Below are 22,132 nucleotides of genomic sequence, written 5' to 3' on the forward strand. Positions count from 1 at the left end.
TTCCGTTAGATTGCTCTGAAGAATGATATTTTGTTTTTGCTGACAGTTATCTTGGCTAGACTCAATTTTCAACTTCTTCTCCCATGTGGTATGTAGTAACTAAAATCTCTGGTCTGAAATTACAGGTTTACTTGTTGCCTTTTTATGAGGTACCTGGGATCTTTCTCATGCATGCAAAGATCAACATTCAGCCAAGGATTTGGGCAGATTGAAAAAAAATTAATTGAAGTATAATTGACATACAATGTTATATTAATTTCAGGTATACAACACAGTAATTCATAATTATATATTTTATGAGATGCTCACCATGATAAATATAGTTTTGAGCAAATTTTATATGTATATTTGGTGATTGAACTTGCCCTATAGCACATTACCTTCCAGGAATTCTTCCCTAACTTTCTAACTATTCTGTTGGCTCCAGACTTTGCCTTCTGATGCCTCGAACCTGCCAGGATGCAGTTTCTGCCTTCAAGTCATATGCAGTTTGGAGAATACACTCTCACAAAACAAAACAAAAAAAAACAAATATGAATTTTACCTATTGTACTGTGTTTTTTCAGGTTTACCTTCACCTGCATTTGTGCATTTGGTCACTCTCCACTGCCTTCATGTTTTCATGGTTTAAAAAATATTGATCCATATTTTATGGGGGTTTTGGTCTATGCATTATTTAAAGACATGTTCCTTTGTCCTCTGTCTCCTTTGTTTTTGCCTCTTCAACTATTTAGTGATTTTTTTATTATGTAGTAGACATTTTATATAAAGACATTGTAGAGGCTCCAGATAATATGTTCTACCATTGAGAGTTTTCTCTTTTCATCAGTCAGGTGGGTAGAGTGAAAGAGTAAACACATTAATCTAATCAGAGACTGAGCTGAATGGAAGCTATGTTGTAGTTTTAATTAGACTTAGTGCATCTTTAATTCTGTTATGTTTCCCGAGCATATCCCTCTAAAAGCCTGCGGAGTTCTCCACTTTGAAAGATTGGCTATGTCCAGATGATGCTTCAGAGCCTTTGAGCTTTACTCTTTGGCCTCTACCCTTACCCTATGATGCTTCCAAATTAGGCAAATATTTTGAGGATAAGTTCAGCCATCTATTTGTGGCAGGCCTTACTCTTACAGTGAGACTTTGTGTCCTAAGTATTGGGATACTAAAGGAGATGTCATCTCACCTTACGGAAGCTTCCTAGTCTTCCCTGTAGCGTCCAAACTCAGAATATATACTGGGGTAGGGGAGAACCATCTCACATTTAGGTCTCCTAAAGTTTATTAATTGTTATACCAGTACTTCACAATTGCTGGAACTTTGCTAATTTTCTCTTTTTCCCAGCAAAGCCCTTTTCCTAGACTAAACCTGATCTTCAGCTTGTGACAAGGATTAGCAAATGTCCCCGGGGAAGAAAATGGCTGGCAAAAATCTGCTTATCTCAGAAGGGTTCCTGCCCTTCTTAGTTTTAGTTCCTTTATTTTGTGTATGCATATCCTTGTTGTCTTTTAAAATATTATATTTTTGCAGTTTGGCTTTTTAATGTTGTGGTATCAGGAATGGTAGTCTGCCATGACTTATTGTATCTTACGTGGTATAGAAGTACCTCTAATTGCCGTTAATATCAAGAAAAACCTACCTAAAATAGTCCATTAGATCCTCCATGGTCTGGCTCTGCTCTGCCTCTTCAGCCCTATCTCATACTACAGTATTTCTCTTACCCTCTCTCCATCAGCCACACTGGCTCTTTTTTAGTCCTTGGATTGTGATATGCTCCTAGCACAGAACCTTTTCACATGCTATTTCAATCTCTGGAATACTTTTCTCTCCCTTCTTTGCCTGGTTAACTCCACATATCTTTTAGCTCCCAGCTCAACTGTCACTTCCCAGGAACTCTCCCTCAACCTCCCTGATTGGTCACAGCCCCAATTATACATACTTACATTGTGTATCTCTCCTTTAGAGGACTTGTCAGAGTTGCAAATTTACATTTCTTCATGTAATTATTCAATTAAGAAGTCAGGGACCATGTAATATTTTGTTCACCATTTGTTTCCAGCCCTCACCTCAGTGTCTAACATAGAGTAAGGTGCTCAATACACATTTATTAAATTAATGAAGTGTTACTTACAGAAACATACCATCAGAAATCTGCTAGTACCTAGTTAATATGTTCTATATGACCATTGACCTCTGGGTGGTAAAGAGTGAATAGATTGATACAAGGAGGTCTTGAACAATAGCTCTCTACAACAAAACAAAATAAAATGAAACAGAGGAAGAAGACATAGCAGCCATTTAGTCCATGGAGATAGAAAATCTTATTGCCAAAATAGGTAGCAATGGTTGACATGGTAATGGCAGGCACTGATGTAGAGAATTAAATTTTCATAAGGGTCCATACCCACCAGTAGGATGGTATCGCAGCTGTGGTGCAAGTAGGCATTTTTCTGATGTTACAATGTCCCAGAAACATTGTCAAACAGTTAAAGACATCTTTAAGATCATTTAAGCTAATGCTTGACTTAGGAGCAGGTTTCTCTGGTGACTGTATGCTAAAAGGTTTCACATCAGATGCAGTACTAACAAACATCTTGGGAGATAGGACAATTTAACTCTTGAACATTTGATGATAACCACTTCAGGGTATATTATTGAAGGGGCAAAGTACATGCCTACCCAGGAAATGTTCAGATGACCATCTTGCTACAAAAGGTGTTCCAAACATTCTCTGCTTCCTGGGGTTGTCCAAAATGTCAGCAAGACATGACTGCATGTAGGTACCTACCTGGTTCCTATATGTGCTCTTCTCTATTGGTTGTAGCTGAGGACATATGACTGTAAAGATCCAGGGAAAACCTAGGCCTGAACTTTTTCCATTCTGGGGCTACTAGTGTAAAGCTAGATGCTATAGCAAATAGACCCCCAAATATTTAATGTCTCAAACACAGCAGAAGTTTAATTCTCATCCAAATAACAGTGCAAGGTAGGTGTTCTTTGTTGGCTGGTGACTTCCTTCCAATACAGGGATTCAGGGACCCAGGATATAACCATTTTATGGCTATGCCATCTCCTAGGACCCTGTCATCATCTGCATTCATCTATACAAGTGAAAAATAACATGAAAGGCATATAGTTACTTCTTAAAATCCTTAACCTAGAATTGGCACATATTACTTCCTCTTATATTTCACTGTTTAAAATTCAGTCATATGGCTACATTTAGCTCCAAGGGAGGTTGTAAAATATGGACTAATTGTTTTCCCAATAAGAAAAAGAAATAGGTTTGTGTTGAATAGCTAGCAGATACATCCACTTTGTATTCTGTCTTCCAAGAGGTTTAGAACTCAATAGTTTGGGCTCCTTGGTCCATAAGCGATGGCACAATAAAACCTTAATAGTGAAAAAAAAAAAAAAACCTTAATAGTGAGTGCCCACTTTGCTATGTATGGGCTGAATTTCCTTGTCTGCCTTAGCTGGTTTAAGCTGCATTGGACTAAGTAACTTGTAAGGAGTGCTAGGCTTTTATGCTTAAAAGGCAACTTTAATGGTCAATAGCTACCATTCACCTTAGGGATAATTTAACTTTGGCTTGGATCACCCTGTTGGAGAAGTAGGCTCATATACCAAGCCAGTGGTATACTCCATCTCAATAAATGTCCCACCATACTCTCAATGCTCAAAATAGAATAATTTGTGATTTAATCCTTTCTCTTATTTCCTACATGAAGTGCACATATTTTATGTGGGAAATAAGGGAAAGGATTAAATCACAAATTATTCTATTATATATCCACCCCAGCTGCTGTGAATGTTGGCTGGTAACTCTCAGCTTAAATGTATATATCTACTTTATTCTATATATTTTATGTGTGTGTGTGTGTGTGTGTATGCATATCTGTGTAAACATATTTATATGATGTTTCAGAATAATTAATGATTTACTACTGGTCAAATTCATCAGATGCTTTTCCATCTTCATCTTCATCCGATTTCTCTGACATTTATAACATTTTCCTGAAATTCTTTCTGGCATTTACCTCAATTTCCTGAAACTCTTCCTATGGTGTTTATAAAATTGCTCTAAATAGTCTTTTCTCCACTTCCCTGGCCTCATTTCTAAGTCTATACAGGATGTTCTTCCTTTTCCATTTAAAAAATTTTGATATTTCTCTCTTCTCTTTTCATTCTGTATGTTTTCCTTGGGCTATCTTATCCACTCCCATTAATTTCATGTACCATGCTTTGCATGCTTATAGTTCCCAAGTTTATTTATCCAGATCAGACTTCTTTCCTGATCTCCAAACCCTGAATATCCAACTGTGGAATACTTCCTCCTTGATGTCCCACAGGCACCTCATTTTTAAGATGTCCCAAACTGAATTAATCAGACTTCCCCACCACCAAAATTTTGTTTTCCCATCTGCCTTAGGTCAGATTCTCTAAAAGCTGAGCCTGACATGGAGTTTCTTGTTCAAATTACTCATTGGGAGAATGCTCCAAGAGAAAGGGAGTGAGAGAAGCAGGATAGCTCAGCAAGTATGTGATCTCTGCTGGAGACTAGCTTCTAGCTTCAGTATAATCTCATGGGAGAAATGCTGGAGTGCAAGTTATACCATGTGTCCCACCTTGAGGCTAGGGAGTTGGACTTTTGTACCAACCCTAGGCAGTCAGTCATTGGCTAAGGTCTGTGGATGGGACTTAACCTTTAAGGTAAGTTGGCTTCCATTTGGTTTGGGCTCTAGGACAATTTTCCTGAGAATGGAATAGCTGTGAGTTCTTAGCCAACATTCACAGTGTCTGGGGAATGCATAGTAAAGGTGATATGAGTGGGACACCTACATATCCATTACTAAACCATCCCTGAATTCCCTATATTGATGTGTGGCACTGCTATCTACCCAGGAATCCAGGTAGAAATCTGGAAGTGATTATGAAAACTTTTTCCCTCTCATCCCCTATTAAATAGTAAGAGTAATAGATAGCAATTATTGAGTGCCCATGATATAAATTTCAAATACCATAGCAAGGTTTTCAAAGACCCATGGGATGTGGTTCCTGTCTATCTTGTGTCTTATCTCCTTTCCCTTGCACTCTGTTCTGGCCACCCTAAACCTGTTACAATTTCCTCAACATAACATGCTCTTACTTTCAGCCATTCCCACCCTGTCACTTTGACCTGCTCAACTCTTACTTGTCCTTCATGACAGTCAAGACATTACCTTTTCCGGGAAGCCTTCTCTGATCCTTCAGGCTATAAATAACTGAGCTCCCCCAGCATGCCATTCTCCCTTCCATAAGAATACATTTTACAGTAAAATACATCTGTCAGCTTATTTGTCTATCACCCCCTTTTGAATGTGAGCTCTTCCAGGACAGTTATTTCATTTTGCTTAATTCTGCATTTCTAGCATGAAGCCCAGTGCCTTGGACATTCTGGGCACACACTATGAAATGCTTCTTGCATTAGTGAAAACATTAATGATGCAAAAGGAAAATATAGTCAGAATTCTAGATGTTTCTTCTAAACAAATTTTGTAGAGTTTGGCCTGATGTTTATGTAGGCTATTTATTTTATTACCTGAATATTAACAAATAGACAGTCTATTCCACTTTTCATTGTACTAAACTTCTTTAGTCCTCCTGGCTCACTGAGCTCCATTCCAGAGTCCCCAAAAAATCAGGAAGAAGGCCACAGCCCTAGCATTCACTTACAATATGCCAGGAGAAATCTCTCTTTAAAATCTCCCTCTTTGGGATCCCTGGGTGGCGCAGCGGTTTGGCGCCTGCCTTTGGCCCAGGGCGCGATCCTGGAGACCCAGGATCGAGTCCCACATCAGGCTCCCAGTGCATGGAGCCTGCTTCTCCCTCTGCCTGTGTCTCTGCCTCTCTCTCTCTCTCTCTGTGACTATCATAAATAAATTAAAAAAAAAAAATCTCCCTCTTTGGGCAGCCCCCGTGGCTCAGTGGTTTGGCGCCGCCTTCAGCCCAGGGCCTCATCCTGGAGACCCTGCATGGAGCCTCCTTCTCCCTCTTCCTGTGTCGCTGCCTCTCTCCCTCTCTGTGTCTCTCATGAATAAATAAATAATTTTTTTAAAAAGTAGAATCTCCCTCTTTGACCATTGCATCAATTTTCTTTTTTTTTTTTTTAAGATTTTATTTATTTATTCATGAGAGACACACACAGAGAGAGGCAGAGACACAGGCAGAGGGAGAAGCAGGCTCCATGCAGGGAGCCGGACGTGGGACTTGATCCCTGGTCTCCAGGATCACACCCCAGGGTGATGGCGGCGCTAAACCGCTAAGCCACCAGGGCTGCCCTGCATCGATTTTCTATCAGTGCCTATGATATTGTGATTTATAGTAAAAAGTATGTCTTTGGTCTTCATATTTCTAGCACAGAGCTCCTAAAACTCTTGGAATTTCCTAAGTGAGAAGAATGGTAAAGTGTCTTTTGTTATGTTAATGAGACTTTCAGACCACACCTAAGGATGGGTGCTGGTTGCCTGAGAACCAACCAGTTGATTAAAAGGTTGGAGCTGGGATCCCTGGGTGGCGCAGCGGTTTAGCGCCTGCCTTTGGCCCAGGGCGCGATCCTGGAGACCCGGGATCGAATCCCACATCAGGCTCCCGGTGCATGGAGCCTGCTTCTCCCTCTGCCTGTGTCTCTGCCTCTCTCTCTCTCTCTCTCTGTGTGACTACCATAAATAAATAAAAATTAAAAAAAAAATAAAAGGTTGGAGCTTTCAGTACCCCCTCCCCCCTACTATCTGGGAGGGGAGAGGGGCTGAAGGTTGAATCAATCATGGATGGACAGTCAATCACGTCTATGTAATGAAGCCTTCATAAAAACTTCAAAGGACAGAGTTTGGAGAGTTCTGGGTTGGTGAACATGTGGAGATTTGGGGAGAGTGGCATGCATTTAGAGAGGGCATGGAAGCTCCACATCTTTCTGCTATACCTTGTCCTATGCATCTCTTCCATCTGGCTGTTTCTAAGTTATATCCTTTTATAATAAACTAGTAATCTAGTAAGTAAAATGTTTCTATGGGTTCTGTGAGCCACTCTAGCAAATTAATTGAACTGAAGGTGAGGGTTGTTAGAATCTCTAATCTATAGCTCATTTGTAGAAGCCCAGGTAACCTGGACTTGTTACTGGTGTCTGAAGTGTGTATGGGGCGGGGGGAATCTTGTAGGATTGAACCCTTAACCTTTGGGATCTGATGCTATCTCCAGGTAGATAGTGTCAGAATTGAGCTGAATTGTAGGACACCTGGCTGGTGTTGGAGAATTGGTTGGTTGTGTGGGAACCCTCTTCCCCCAACACACATAGTGGAATTGGTGAGTAGAACCTTTATCGTCATACCAAAATAGCACAAACATAATGGAACCCATTTATCATCTCACTATTCTGTAGATCAGAAGTCTAAGTGGGATCAGTTGGGTACTCCACTTAGTATCACATGAGGATCAAGTCAAGGTGTCAGTCATTCTCAGCTTTAATTTGGAGTCTCTGGAGGAAAATCACTTCTAGGCTCAGTTAGGTTGTGTACAGAATTTGGTTCTGTACAGTTGTAGGACTGAAGTCCCCATTTCCTTGATGGCTGTCAGCTGAGAACTGTTCTCAGCTTCTAGAGGCTGCCCACAGTCCCTGGCTTATAGCCTCCTTCCTTCATCTTCAAAGCCAAAAATTGAGTCCTCCTACTTTGAATATCTCTGACTTCCTCTCTCCCTCCTCTTCTGATTTGAAGAGCTCATACAAGCAGATTTGGCCTACCTGAATAATCTCCCTTTTTCCATATAACATAACAATCACAGGAATAATGAGGGGTTGGAGATCATGGGGCCCAACATTCAGCTTTTCACAGCAAGCAGTCATAGGAAGTTTGAAGAGAAGGCATGTGCCGTAAACTCTGGTCCCCCATTGTAAAAAGACAGTGACTTTCCTCTCTCCCTCTGTTTCCAGATCAAGGACCTGCATCATGAGAATATTAACCCTTTATTGGGCTTCTTCTATGATTCAGGGATGTTTGCCATTGTGACAGAATTCTGTTCCAGAAGGAGCTTAGAAGACATATTGACAAATCAGGATGTGAAACTTGACTGGATGTTTAAATCATCACTCCTGCTGGATCTCATCAAGGTTAATGGAAAGACTGAGGAAATCTTGGATTTTCACTATAGATTCGAATTTAAACATTTTGGGATATTTTATTTTCCTTGGATCATTGTGATGATGTCACTCTTCCACCTTCCTTCCCAGGGTCTGCCCCCATCCCTTCTCATGGTCCCTTTGTCCATATCTGTTATAAGGTACTGATATAGAAGGGATTTACTTGTCCTACCCCTCTCCCCCATTTTGAGGGCCAAATTTGTCCTTACTTCCTATTGTCACTGAGCACTCTTTGCCTTAAGCAGCCCTTCCTTCCATCCCATTTCTCTACTTTCTGGATGGGGAAAAGTATTCATTCACAGATCCTTTAGTGCTGCTTAGCCTTATCTCCTGGTTTTCACCTTCTAACAGATGGTTCAGTCTAGAACTAGGGGATAGGTCTTTGCACAACATAGGTGTAGATATGAAACTCAGCATGACCAGAAAGCCAAAAGACCATAGGGTCTGTCAGGCAGCACTTCCATTCTCTGAGGCAAGGACTAATGAGAGTTAAAGGGGTTCATGAATGGGTCTATGGATGGGCTTTAGTGGAGTCTATGAACTCCTTGGAATAGTATGCAAATTGTGTCTATGTGTATTTTTATGGGGCTGAACTGGTTAATCAATGACTTGTTGAGCCTCCTGCATATTGGCCAGTCTTGACCTTTATACTGTGGCCTAACCCTTTTCAAGGTAGCTTTATAGACATTATCTCATTCCAATTCTCCATAAAATAAGTATGATTATCCTCCTTTTACAGAGGCTCAGAGAAGCTAAACGAGGTACACTCTGTTATATAGTATCTGCCATACATAGGAAGTGCTCAATAAATATTTATCAGCCAACTATTAAGTGGCAAAGCTGACAATAGAATTCAAACATCCTGATTTCAATTCTAGTACTCTTTCCACTCATCCTATAAGCAAGGTCCCATGAGTTAAGGGAGAAACTTCTACATGATAGTCCTCTCAGGCCCATGATGAATGAAACCCAAGAATTAGATAACTCCCAGAGGAAATTTCACCCACTGCAGACTCAGCTCAGAAGTACTGGGGACTGCAGACTTTCTGAGGGACAAGATGTAAAGCATACAGATACAAAGGGGTGTCAAGCCACAAAACAGTGCCAGATACTTAAAAGGGCTCAACATAAACAGTTCTGAGATGATTGCACTAGAACATGAATTGTATTTATATGTGAATGAGTAAACCCATCTGATAAAGTCATCTTAGATCACATTTGAATGTCATATAGAATTGCCAGGCAAGCTGCAGAGATCAGCAGTATTCAGCTTTCTTCTTTTTTATTGTCTACTTTTAATTACAAAAATAATGTATTAAATCAAGTGATATAAATATATGTGGGAAAAATAATAATATTTACTCAACCCTCCTTCATATCCTCGCCCAGAGCTAACCACTGCTGACAGTTTGGTGATTAACCTTACAATTCATCTCATGTATATTTACATACATTATAGATTTTATTTGTTTTTAAAAATACACACTGTCACATAGTTTTGCCCCTTTCTATTTTTCACTTACTTTATGGCTTAGAAATGATTTCCTGTCAGTACATACATATTTATTTTATTATTTTTAATTATTGCAGAATATTCTGTAGTTTGGATGCACCACAATTTGGACAGTCCCTTCTTGACAGGTACTCATTGTATTTTTAATTATATAATATTATGAAGTGGAGCTGCCTTAAGTATTCTTGTGTATGTCTCCTTGTGCAGATATACAAGCATCTCTTTAGAGAAGAAGCAAACTCCCTAGGTCACAGGGTGCATGCTTTCAATTTTGATACCTATTGCCAAACTGCCCACAAGAAAGTATATACCAATTTCCATTCTGCCAACAGTGGATGAAAGTCAGGCGAGACTTTTTGGGGGGAGAAAAATCAGAATCTTCCAATTCTCAGAAATTTTATATGTATGGATCCATCCTAAGTTTGAAATGTTAATAAATCTCCCAATAACATACAATTTTCTATACACACAAGATAGGATTCTTCATCAAAAGCATACAATTTTAGAGCTGGAAGGGACCTGGAAATAATTCTTGTTGTCAAAGTTTTGCTTTGCCTGCATATAAGGGAAAAAGGGCTGAATTCTGGACCATAATAGCTCATGCCATTAACAAGCTCAGAAACTGGCTCTAAAAGCACAAAATAGTTAAATAAGTTACTAAGGAAATCCTGTTTGAATCCTCTGCAGGGCATGAAGTACTTACACCACAGAGAGTTTGCTCATGGGAGGCTGAAATCTCGGAACTGTGTGGTAGATGGGCGTTTTGTACTGAAAGTGACAGATTACGGTGTTAATGACATCTTGGAAACGCTAAGACTCTCCCAAGAGGAACCTTCTGCGGAAGGTAAGCAAGGTATTGTACCCTTCTGATGCACACAAGGTAACTCCAAAATTCAAATGAGAATATGCACTGAATTAAAGCCTCAGGCTGATTCAACTATCCACTTTTGTTGAAAATTCAGCCTTATTTCCAAGCCAAAGGAGTTGAATGAAGTCTGCAGGCTGTAATCTCAGCACAGCCTAACCTTCAGAACAAAGCCAGTGCAATAATGTTGAGTTCCTGCTGTGGCAGGATTAGGCTGTATTGTTTGGAGACCCCAGGAGTCTCTGGAGGAACTTGCTGAGCAATAGGCACACAGTAGGTGCTCAATAAATACTTGTCAGATTGAATGGAAGGTAATTTGGCAGCTGGACCCCCACATAGCACATTCTGGAATGGGATGTCACTAGAGCCTACCCTCACTGTCTCTGTCAGAGAGAAAGAAGCAAGGAGGGGGCTCCCTGCAAGTAAATACTCTGTGGGTTGCGTGGGATGGCTTCAGACAGAACTATGGTCTTCTAGTAAATAAGTAGGCATGCCTGTAATGCGCATTTGGTGTTTTTGTCTTCTATTTAGTGCCCTGGTAGCAGCACCAAACAATGCCTGTAGGGGTCATGACAGATCAAAGAAATGGGAGAAATCTGAGATGGGGAATTGGGAGTGGATGAGTGAGGGAAGAGCTGATGGAAGACAGGAAGGAAAAGAGACTAAGAAGGAGAGAAAGAATGGAGTTAAATACATAGAGGACATTTGGGCATTAAGAATTTTAGCCAGCATTGCAAGGCTGAGGAAGAGAGAGTGACACAGAAACACAGAGAAACAGATAGCCCAAGAAAGACAGAGGGACAGATCAAAATTACAACATATATTCTTGAAAGAATCTTTGGCAGTGTAAGTTTTAAAACTGCTGACTTTACTATGTAAGGGAAACAAAGACCGAAAGACACAGAAAGAATATGCATAGATGCAGACAAGACAGCCCAGCCATTAGGGGCAGCATCTTTGTGCTTTACAAAACTTGCAGAATATTGAATGTTAGGAAGACATCTAGTCCAACTCTTGTTTTACAGATGAGATAAGTGAGGCTCAAGATTTGCCCAAGTCCTACAGCTACTTAGTAGTTCCAGGAATTCACTTCAGGTCTTTTGAATATTGACTCCTACACACAGCTAAATTACAATTTATAATAACAATTTCCTTTTTCTGCCCATCCATGGTTTGGAGGACTTGAAGCTCCTGGTAATCACAATAAAAACTGTGCTATATTCTCTCTCCCTCTCCCTCTCTCTCTTTCTGTGGTCCTATTCTTGTTGCCAACTTAATCTTATGGTTATTGTGTGGCTACTTCCAGTTTGAAAGCTTGGAGTAGTTGCCTGGTATTAATGCTAGAATGTTGGGGACAGCAGATGCAGATCGTCAAGTACTTAGTTAGCTTCCTGTCAAGAAGACTCATCTATAAAAGATAAACGCAATGCCCAGCTTCCCAGAGTTCCATTTAATTCACAGGTTGGCAACTTGCAAACTTAAGAAACTCTGGTCTTGGAGTGGGGAAAGGATAGGGTGTGTGTGTGTGTGTGTGTGTGTGTGTGTGTGTGTGTGTGTGTGTACCATATCTGTCTTTTGCTCTGTCTCTCCTTCTTATTGTTTCATTTCACTCTCCAAATTGCAATGGCAGTCTGGATGCTCAATGCATTCTTCACACACTGCAGCCAGAAGGAGTTTTCTCAACTGCAAATCTGATCATGTTAGAGCTGTGCCAAAATTCACTGAATGGCTTCCCATTGCTCCTAGGAAAAAGTTCAAATTCCTTTACATGGCTTATGAGCCCTGTGTGGGTTAGGTCTGGTGGACCTCTTGTACTTAATCACTCCCCCTCTATCTCTGGGCTCTAGCAGGGCTGAACTCCTTCCAGTTGTTTATCTACCCCAGGCTCTCTCTTACTCCTGGACCTTCACACATGCTTTGCCCATTCCTTGGGATACTCTTCTCTTCCCCCTCTGTTATACACTCCTTTGAGTCTGGCTAGATTCTACTCTGTCTTTGGGACTCACCTTAAATACCACTGATTCAAGAGACTTGTCATGGCCCCCCATGCTCAGCTAAGTTTCTCTCTTTATGATTCTTAGGGCTTTGAACTTTGTTGTAATACCATATTTTGCTGTATTACCTGTTTTTTTTTTAATATTTCGTTTCTTAGAGAGAGAGAGAGAGAGAGAGAGAGAGAGAGAGAACATAGTAGGCAGAGGCAGAGGGAGAAGCAGGCTAAGCAGAGATCCAGATGCAGGGCTCCATCGCAGGACCCTGGATCATGACCTGAACCAAAGCAGACACTTAACTGACTGAGCCACCCAGGCGCCCCTGGTATTACATATTTAATTAGCCGTCTTCTCTCCCAACTTAACCTATGAGCTCTGTGAAGGCAAGAAACAGGTTTGCTTCCCTTTCACTCTATACCTGGCAGAATAAATGTTTGTTGAATTGGTGAACGGATGAAATAAAATTAAATAAAGAGGGATCCCTGGGTGGCGCAGCGGTTTGGCGCCTGCCTTTGGCCCAGGGCGCGATCCTGGAGACCCGGGATCGAATCCCGCGTTGGGCTCCCGGTGCATGGAGCCTGCTTCTCCCTCTGCCTGTGTCTCTGCCTCTCTCCCTCTCTCTTGGTGACTATCATAAATAAATAAAAATTAAAAAAAATTAAATAAAGATACTTGCTGCTTCCTCCTTAGATGACAGGGCTAATAGAATCTTATAACTGGAAGCCTCTTGCAAATCTGTGGGCTCAACTTCTGTCTCCTGACTTTCAGCTCTTTGTTCTTTTGCACTTCACCATACTGGCTCTCCACGGTTGAGTTTTATCACCACAGCAAGGCTCAGAGTTAGTACTGGCATCAGCAGATGCAAAACAAGCCAAAATAATTTTTCTAGTTTTCCTGAGAGTTCAAGTCTAATGGTAGGTAGTGGCTCTTACTTGGCTCTGGAGTGGGGATGGGGAAATGGGGGTGGGTTGTAAGTGTATTCATTACTGTCCACTTTCAATTATATAAGTATAGTGCAGATAAAGCCTCATTTTAGCCATTAACAACATACATGTAAGTGCTCTTTGAAAATACTATTTGGTAATGATTGTATTTAATCATCTAGCTTTTTACTGGAGAATTTTGTCCTCTTTTCCCTTATTCTGCTTTTAAATGAGTAGGAGAGAGGATAGCAGAAGAAACAGCTGCATTTTTCTTGCTCTGAGATAACCTCTCTGCCCTCCCTTCCAGACTATATCAGAAATGTATTCCTGAAATCCCACAGTCAGAAATGCATTCCTTTTACCAAAGTAACATTCAATCTCTTTGGGTCTTATTTGCAAATATAAGTCCTCCTAGGCAAGAAGACATAAAGGCAAAAACCACTATAGTAAGTATGTCAGAGACGTTCATGGGGGCAGGAAAGTGGGGGTGTGTGGGTATGACAAAGGCTGGGGACATCTGGAGGACAAAGAGAGAAGATGAGTACATGATTGGAGGTGAGGCTAGAGTTCCCCATTCCACTATTTTGATCAGAATTGGCTCAAAATAGGAATTTCCAGGGTGAGTATTTCTTTCCTGGGTTTCACTAACACACCAAAATAATTACTGACCTCTCCATCCTCCTTCCTGCTTTGCAGGAGCTTGTCCCCTGGGCTCCCTTCCTAATACCCCAAAGTTAACAAGGTGAAGAGTTAGCCAGCACTTTCACACACACCCCCACCTGCAGCAGACACTCTTCTCCAGCCTTCCTTTCTGGAGTTCAACCCTGGTTTACTCCAAACCTTTCCCCTCCAAGGAGCACAATGAGTCCATCCCCAGCGCTGTCACTACCTTCTCCATCATAGCCTTCCTGTGTCTCTGGTTCCCTGTCCAGCTGCTGCCCCCACCCCGACTTAGGCCCCTTTCACTTCCCCTCCAGCTCTTACTGTAATAACTTCCTAGCCAGTCTCCCTGACTCCAGCCTCTTTCCTTCAATCCAGCCTATGCAGGTTGCCAGATTAATCTTCGGAACACAGCTTTCATCAAATCCCTCTCCAGCTCCCGCACCCCTACTGCCTTTTGTATTCACTCCAAATGCCTTCATTTGGCTCTCAGGGCCTCTCACCTTCTGCCCTCATTCTTCTAGCAACCCTCCCTCCCCCACTTCATCAACCCCATTTCTCATTTCTCATTATTCCTTAACAGAGCCCTTCTCTTCAGCCAAGCTAATCTGCTTACCCCGACCCCCATCTGCAATTTGCTCCTTTCTACTTCTTGTTCTTTTGCACGTACTGTTCTTTCTCCCTGTAAAGCCCTTACCCTATCAGCTCTAGGAAACTACATCCTTGACCTTTTTAACAAGCTCCTTTAAGATCTAACTTTTCCAGGAAGCCTTCCTGGATTAATTTGATCAGCTCAGTTTTCTCTCTCTCTCTCTCTCTGTTTGAGCATCATGGAATTGTCAATATTCAATCATTTTTGACTCACAGAAATGGCAATTTAATACGATTCTGTGTAAAGTGCTCCCTCCAACTTTTGACTATTCCATTTACATCACTAATGTTTATTTATTTATTTATTTATTTATTTAGTTAGTTAGTTAGTTATGAGACTGAAGCATATGATCGGAGGGAGGAGCAGAGGGAGAGAGAGAATCTCAAGCAGATTCCACGCAGAACACACAGTCTGACAGTGGGGCTCCATCTCACGACCCTGGGATCTTGACCTGTGCCAAAACCAAGAGTTGGATGCTTAACTGACTGAGCCACCCAGTTGCCCCATTGTGTATTTCTTTATATATTTCTTAAGTGGCCCTGACGTGTATTGCAGTTAGGGATTCACATGTCTGTGTTGCCCACTGCTCTGTGAACTCTACAAGGGCAGAGGCAAGGTCTAATTCATCTCTGGCGCCATTCTCCTGAACCTAGTGCCTGGTACATAATAGACGCTCAATAAATATTTGTAGAACTAACTTGAAGGAATTGTTGCATCTTTTTGCTCTGTGAGGAATAGAGGAGGCCTGGAGATCCTCTAATCCTCTTAGAGAAGACCTGGAGAAAGCAACTTGGGAATCCTTGAGCCCTGGCACAATCAAATTACCAGACACATATAGATCTTAGCAAATAGCAAATCCATGGCAACCAGAGTGGCTGTGCACTTGCCTTTCCCTGGAAGCCTGTCAATTGCTACTTGCAGGCTCAAGAGAGCAAGAAAGCAAGTGCCAGATAGTTTTTCTACTTTGAGCTTCTCTGCCTTGCCCCACACCGCCGCTATATCTGCTTGCATGGTCCTGGAGTGGGGAGAGTTGGTGTGCTTTTTCTGTGTGCAATTTCTTAGATTCATAGCTTTGGACCCCGGGGGGCATGCATTCATAGCTTTGGACCCCGGGGGGCATGCCATGCCACATGCTAATAAAAATGTAAAGCAGTCAATGAAACAGCACCCTTGGAACCTTTCAGGGCATTGCAAATGCTGTCAGTTAATCCTCTCTGCATTCACTACACAATGCTTTCTTTTCAGAGTTGCTATGGACGGCCCCTGAACTGTTGAGAGCCCCAAAGGGCAGCAGGTTAGGTTATTTTGCAGGAGATGTCTATAGCTTTGCCATCATCATGCAAGAAGTGATGGTCCGAGGCACCCCATTCTGCATGATGGATCTGCCTGCCAAAGGTAAGTGGGAAGTGAGAAAAGGCCACCAGGGGCCCACCATGACCCAGATCATCAGCCTAACCCAGGCTGTTGTAATTTGCCAGAAGAGTGAATACAGTTATGTGTTTGTGCTAACTGCCTACTAGTCTGCAAATAGTCTGTGTTATGCGCAGGTGGGACTTAAAGCCAAACAGATTTAGGAATTTGGAAGAAGTTCCCCAACCCAAGAAGCTGGCCCTTTCCAAATTGTGACATAAGCCAAGGACCTCCTACAGGACCTATGTTGGCTTTTTTTTTTTTTTTTTTTTTTTTTTAGCAGCCTCCTCTACTTTGGGACAGTTTCTGCCAGGTATCTCAGTACCCTTCATGATGCTCCTGGATGGCAAGGTCTTCCATACTTTCCCTGTGACATGCCTTAGGCTTTTATCTTCATCTTTCACCAAAATGGCTGCTGCCTGTCAGGCATAATACATAAAGGAATGGTAAAATCACTGGGCAAAAGTTTGAGGGGAAACAGGATATTTGCATATCCTGAGAGTATGAACCCACTGCATACTTAGTAATTACAAATGGAAAAATATTAAGTTTACTAGTGGAGAATGATCCTGCAGATACCACCTTTACCAAATGATCAAGGCACGTTGACATCATGTACCCCCTGACGCAGTGCACTGACAAGGGCACAATATCACCTTGTGGAATTTTTGCAAAAAAATGCATAACAAGCAACCCAGGAGAAAACATCAGACACCCCCCAAATGAGAGACATTCTACAAAATAATTGGCCAGTACTCATCAAAAGTATCAAAGTCATAAAAGACAGGCAGAATGAGGAACCATCACAGACTGAAGCTGACTGAGACACAATAACTAAATACAATATGGGATCTTGAGTTGGATTGTGGGACAGAAAAGGGATATTAGGGATGAAATTGATGAAATTCAAATAAAGACTAGAACAGTAGTAATAGTAATGTACCAATATTAATTTCCTTCATACTATGGTTATATTAACATTAGAGGAAGCTGAGTGAAGGGTATACAGGCAATTATTATAATAGTTTGATAACTTTTCTGGAGTCTAAATTTGTTTCAAAGGAAAAAAATATAAAATGTAGACAAAACAAAACAAAAAAACCCCAAATACTTAGCTATTCTTTGCCCCACTCAGAGTCCCATATCATTCCTCTACTCAAAACTCCCTAACTGTTCCCCATCACTTGTCAAATGAAGCCCAGATTCCTCACATGACATACAAGGCTTTTTGAAATCTGGCCCCTAGCCACCTCTCTAAGCTTATCTTCTGTCATTCCCTACACTCCAGCTACCTGTGTGCTTTCAGGAGAGCTTCTCACAGTCCCTGGAATGCCCCTACCTTCTCTCCACTTTGCCCCATCCAATTTTTGTCACCTGCTCTGGAAAGCCTTCTCTGACCTCTTCAATGTGGGCCAGGTGCCCCCTCTGTGCTTATCTGTGTATAATGTCTGCTAGAATGCTTATATTGTTGGTCATTGTTGTGCTTGCTTCGGCAGCACATATATTGTTGGTCATTGTTTAGCTCTTCAATTGGACTATAACCTCCTCAAGGGCACGAATTATACTGGGCTTAAGCAGAGAGGTAACCCATTCAACTCAATGGTGTTCTGGTAGAAGGCTAAGGACTCCCTTTACTGGAGAGTGAATGAAGGCAGTCACACTCCAAGGGACTGGTTTGCACGCAATCTATTACACTGAGAGTTGGGCGCTGCAATGGAGAAGCCATTACCGATATAGGCCAACCTGGGTTAAAGGAGCAGGAGCGTAATGTCACAAGGGACTGAGAAGTCAGAGGCAGAAACCTTCCCTTTCATGGAAGCAAGGGAACACTCACTATGGTATAAAGCAGCACAGTTGGAGTGTTACAGCCAATGCAGAGGTGGGCAGAACACACCAGTGGGGCAAGCAAGGTTTGGTGCCTGTTGGAGTTGAGGCTATGGGGAGGGGGTTAGGGATAAGAAATGAGCTGACGAGATAGGGCTTGGGTTTTACCCTATGTGTTATGAGAAGTCGTGAATGAGCTTTAAGCAAGAAAGTGACATGGCTAAATTTGTGTTTTAAGAATGTTTTGCAGAAGGCTAGACTGGAAGCAGAGAGAACAGTTTGAGGTCTGCTGTGGGTTGCTGAGGACATTGAAGGCTAACTATTTTCTACTTCCAGGGAGTTTTCACTCTTGTTCAGTCTGCCTAATCTTGACCTCTCAGTCACTAGTGGCTTTTGGGTCTGAATAGGGAATTTTGGAACTCCCAGTTGAAGATTGAGGCATTTAGAAACAGGACAACATAGTAGATTGAGACTGCCTGGGGTCAAATTCAAATTCTGTCACTTGTTAGTCATATGACTTTGAGCAATTTACTTTCTCTCTGTCCCTCATTTTCACCTCCTGTAAAATAAAAATAAGAGTTCCTACCTCGTCTGTTTGTAGTGAGAATCTAATGAAAGAATGCATTCAAAGTCATTAGCCCATAGTCTGATACATAGTAAATGTTTCACTGAAAGTGGAGTTCAAGGACAAGCAGCCAGGGGGATCTAGATGAGGTCTTGAACTATTTATTGGAGTTCTTAATCCTCTTTCCTAGGGGCCAGGCAGGGCTCACAGCATGGATCTGGCTGGGCCTGGGCCTGGGCCTTCAGGGAAGGCTAAGTGGGTCTACTGTGGGGATTGGAAACTTTATTTATTTATTTTTTTAAGATTTTATTTATCCATTCATGAGAGACACACACACACACAGAGGCAGAGATACAGGCAGAGGAAATAGCAGGCCCCATGCAGGGAGCCCGACCTGGGACTTGATCCTGGGACTCCAGGATCATGCCCTGGGCTGAAGGCAGCACTAAATTGCTGAGCCACCCGGCGGACTGCCTGGCATTGGAAACTTTAAATGATTTGGGTGTAAACGAAGGGAGCCAGATCATTGGAGGTGTAGTGTTAGAACTGACATCAGATAGGCCACAACTAAAACCTAAAACCAGCAGGTTAAAGCTGAGCCTAAATGATACCAATAGCCCAGTTGATCAATTTTTTGCCCCCTCCTCACTTGACTAATATTTCCTTTGCTCAGATACAATTTATATGCAAGCCATCTAAGGAGAAAGCAAAGGAGATGGCTTTTCTGTGAATCTTTTCCTAATTAATCTCTTTCTTTGCTAAACCTCAATGATCTTTGCCAAATCTTGGTGTTCTTTCTGGGGTTTTATGAAACTTTCCCTTCTTACTTCTGTACAGAAATCATAGACAGACTTAAGAAGCCTCCGCCTGTGTACAGACCAGTGGTTCCTCCTGAATATGCCCCTCCAGAATGTCTCCAGCTGATGAAGCAGTGCTGGGCTGAACCTGCAGAACAGCGACCAACTTTTGATGAAATACTTAATCAGGTAAGGACTCTGTGAATCTTAGCACTGCCCAGAAGTCATCCTAAAGCCAGCTTACCCAAAACTAACTCCTTGGGTTCTCATCATATTGTGAAAGGAAACCCTTTCAAGAGAAAAAAATATCACTCCTCTTGGGGAAGAAGCATTGGGGTGGTTGTTTAGAGGCCTTTGATAGTGGAATATCCCTGGTACATCCTCCAAGAGTGCAATGGTTGGTTTTAATGTTCTTCTGTATATGTTCCAGACCATCCACAGTCTGACCTAACTGACCTTTCAGAAATAGAATTGAACTATTGGGTATTTGCAAGGTAATGGCATTGAGACTGTTAAAAGATGGGTATCATAGAATAGATGTAGGTCCTCATAGAGCCACATTTGCTTTGAAGATCCCAGAAAGTTCTGATGAGTATACCATCAAAGTGATGCTAGGTGGTTTTGAGGGGTCAAGAAAGGTAGTGTTTGAAAGAATGCTCATGATGGAAGAAAGTGCAAATGGGAGTACAAAAGCAGATTTTTAAGGTTCTCAGGGAACTACTTGAGGCAACAGAGTGCAAGAAAAATGGTAACCTCTCTACTTATGAGACTGAATTTCTATAGAGGCTGATTCTTTCCCTAGAGTTGGAGAATAAATAGGAGAAATGAGGAAAGGACAGAGAGAGCACTGCTGAGGGGAACTAGGGTACAGTTCCTATATTGGAACATGCAGCTTATGGTTGTGTTGAAACTACGAGATACCGAAACTGAGGGTGCTTTCTGTGAGTGCTGTGTGAGCTCTGGTGGAGAGAGTTTTGAGCCTGGCTGGAGTACAGCACTGAGATGCTTTGTGAGTGGCAGGTATCTGAGGCAGAAAAAAGAAAGAGTTGGATTGAAAGCCCGAGGGGCCCTGCATATGAAGTCATCCATGTCCCCAGCTAACAATGCCTCCATTAGTCTGGCTGGGTTTCTTGAGGACACTCAGGCAGGTGTTCAATAGTATGGAAAAGGCAAAGGACCATGAAGGTCACATTTCTGAAAACTTACCATGAGGCAAGAGAAAAAGCATTTGCCCTTGTGTTGATGCTAGAGATGTTATTTCAGAAGGCAGCAGGGAAGCTGGTGATAGATAGAAGGAGTACACATCATACAGCCTTCAAACAAGTTACTGGTGGGGCTGCCATCACTGAAATGCTTCAATGGAAGTTGAGACCATCTGAAAGACCAGGATAGCCTGCCAACTCCTGCAGCTAATAAAACTTAAATAGGAAGAGAAGGAGAAGGAGGCTCCCTGGGTTAGGCAATAGGGGAGCCTTCAACATCTGAGCAGGCTACTGAGATTACCTGTAGGACCTTTGTAGACCTGTAGATGTGGACCAGGCTCAGAAGGAAACTCCCTAGTATCAGCTTTGGGGCATTGAGTACTAAGAGGAGCATGTGTGGCCCAGCTGTGTAAGAGGGTTCATTGGGACAAATTCCTAGATGTCTGCTCAGAAAAACTACCACCAGTCTTTTCATTGTTGTAAACATGGCCTTGTGCATGCTGAACACATCAGCAAGGAGGAGCTACCCCCAAGTGATTCCAATGCTATGCCAAGCTCCCTGCCTCTGTAGATGGACAGGGTTTCTGGAGGGCACATTAAAAATCCATGGCATGCAGCCACATCTAAAGGATCAGGGCATATAATGGGGCAAGACAGTTAGTTGAATTTCTACATGACCCTAACTGACATGAAGGGTAGATGCTAGGGTACATCATTATTCCTGGCCCCCATGGTAAGATGGTAAGAAATAGGGGTAGATCTTATCATGTGGTTCTTGGGTCATATTTAAGAGGTCAGGGAACCATCCACTGTCCAAGAACTGGTAACACAGTGGTATTAGAAGTAAGGATGATTTAGTAGGTTGATTATCCAGAATGGTAAAATAGTACTTCATGACTTCTTTCCCCTTATCCCACTCACAAATGGCCTGGGCTCAAGATGAGATCCTATTGACTTTGAAGTGGTTACTACTCATGTGACAGCATCTGAGAGCTGGAGAATTCTTCCCAGAAGACCTTTGCTCAGACTTCAAAGAGCCAGAAGGGTGGCGGAAAGAAGTACTCAGGGAAAATGAGCCTGTGAATGGGTCAGGGTAACAATGACTTTGAGTGGTGAATTTTCCTATTTATACCTAGGTTTACTTCTTGTGCAATGGCATTTTAGAGGAAGGGATTTGTGATAAGGGGTCCTACTCTATCATCTCTGAGTTTGAAGAGTGAAAACTCCTTCACTCCTTTTTCTGTTTTACTTCCAGTTTAAAACTTTCAATAAAGGGAAGAAGACCAATATCATTGATTCCATGCTTCGGATGTTGGAGCAATATTCTAGCAACTTGGAAGATTTGATCCAGGAACGGACAGAAGAGCTGGAAATTGAAAAACAGAAAACGGAAAAGCTTCTAACACAGATGCTACCACCGTATGTGTGAACACCTGAGGAGTGTGAATCCTTGTAACAGTGTGTTCTATTAAAAATAGAAAAAAAATTGCCCATCAACTAACTGCTCCCTCCCCCTGTCCTGCACCCTCTCTACTCCCAGTAGGCTTGAGTCACACCTTCAAA

At 42.0% G+C, this 22,132-nt stretch overlaps 1 protein-coding gene across 1 annotated transcript in view; it reads left to right on the forward strand.

The window, feature by feature from the left end:
• The window catches only part of GUCY2F (guanylate cyclase 2F, retinal), a 99,202-nt gene that overhangs the window by 52,341 nt on the left and 24,729 nt on the right, over window positions 1–22,132 (forward strand). Inside the window, exons 8-12 of the mRNA XM_077890404.1 lie at window positions 7,961–8,137; window positions 10,368–10,524; window positions 16,017–16,166; window positions 19,408–19,556; window positions 21,825–21,988. Coding sequence (XP_077746530.1) covers window positions 7,961–8,137; window positions 10,368–10,524; window positions 16,017–16,166; window positions 19,408–19,556; window positions 21,825–21,988 — 797 coding nt within the window. The remainder of the gene's footprint in view (window positions 1–7,960; window positions 8,138–10,367; window positions 10,525–16,016; window positions 16,167–19,407; window positions 19,557–21,824; window positions 21,989–22,132) is intronic.

This window comes from Canis aureus, chromosome X (genome assembly GCF_053574225.1).
Source record: "Canis aureus isolate CA01 chromosome X, VMU_Caureus_v.1.0, whole genome shotgun sequence".
NCBI classification, from domain to species: Eukaryota; Metazoa; Chordata; class Mammalia; order Carnivora; family Canidae; genus Canis; species Canis aureus.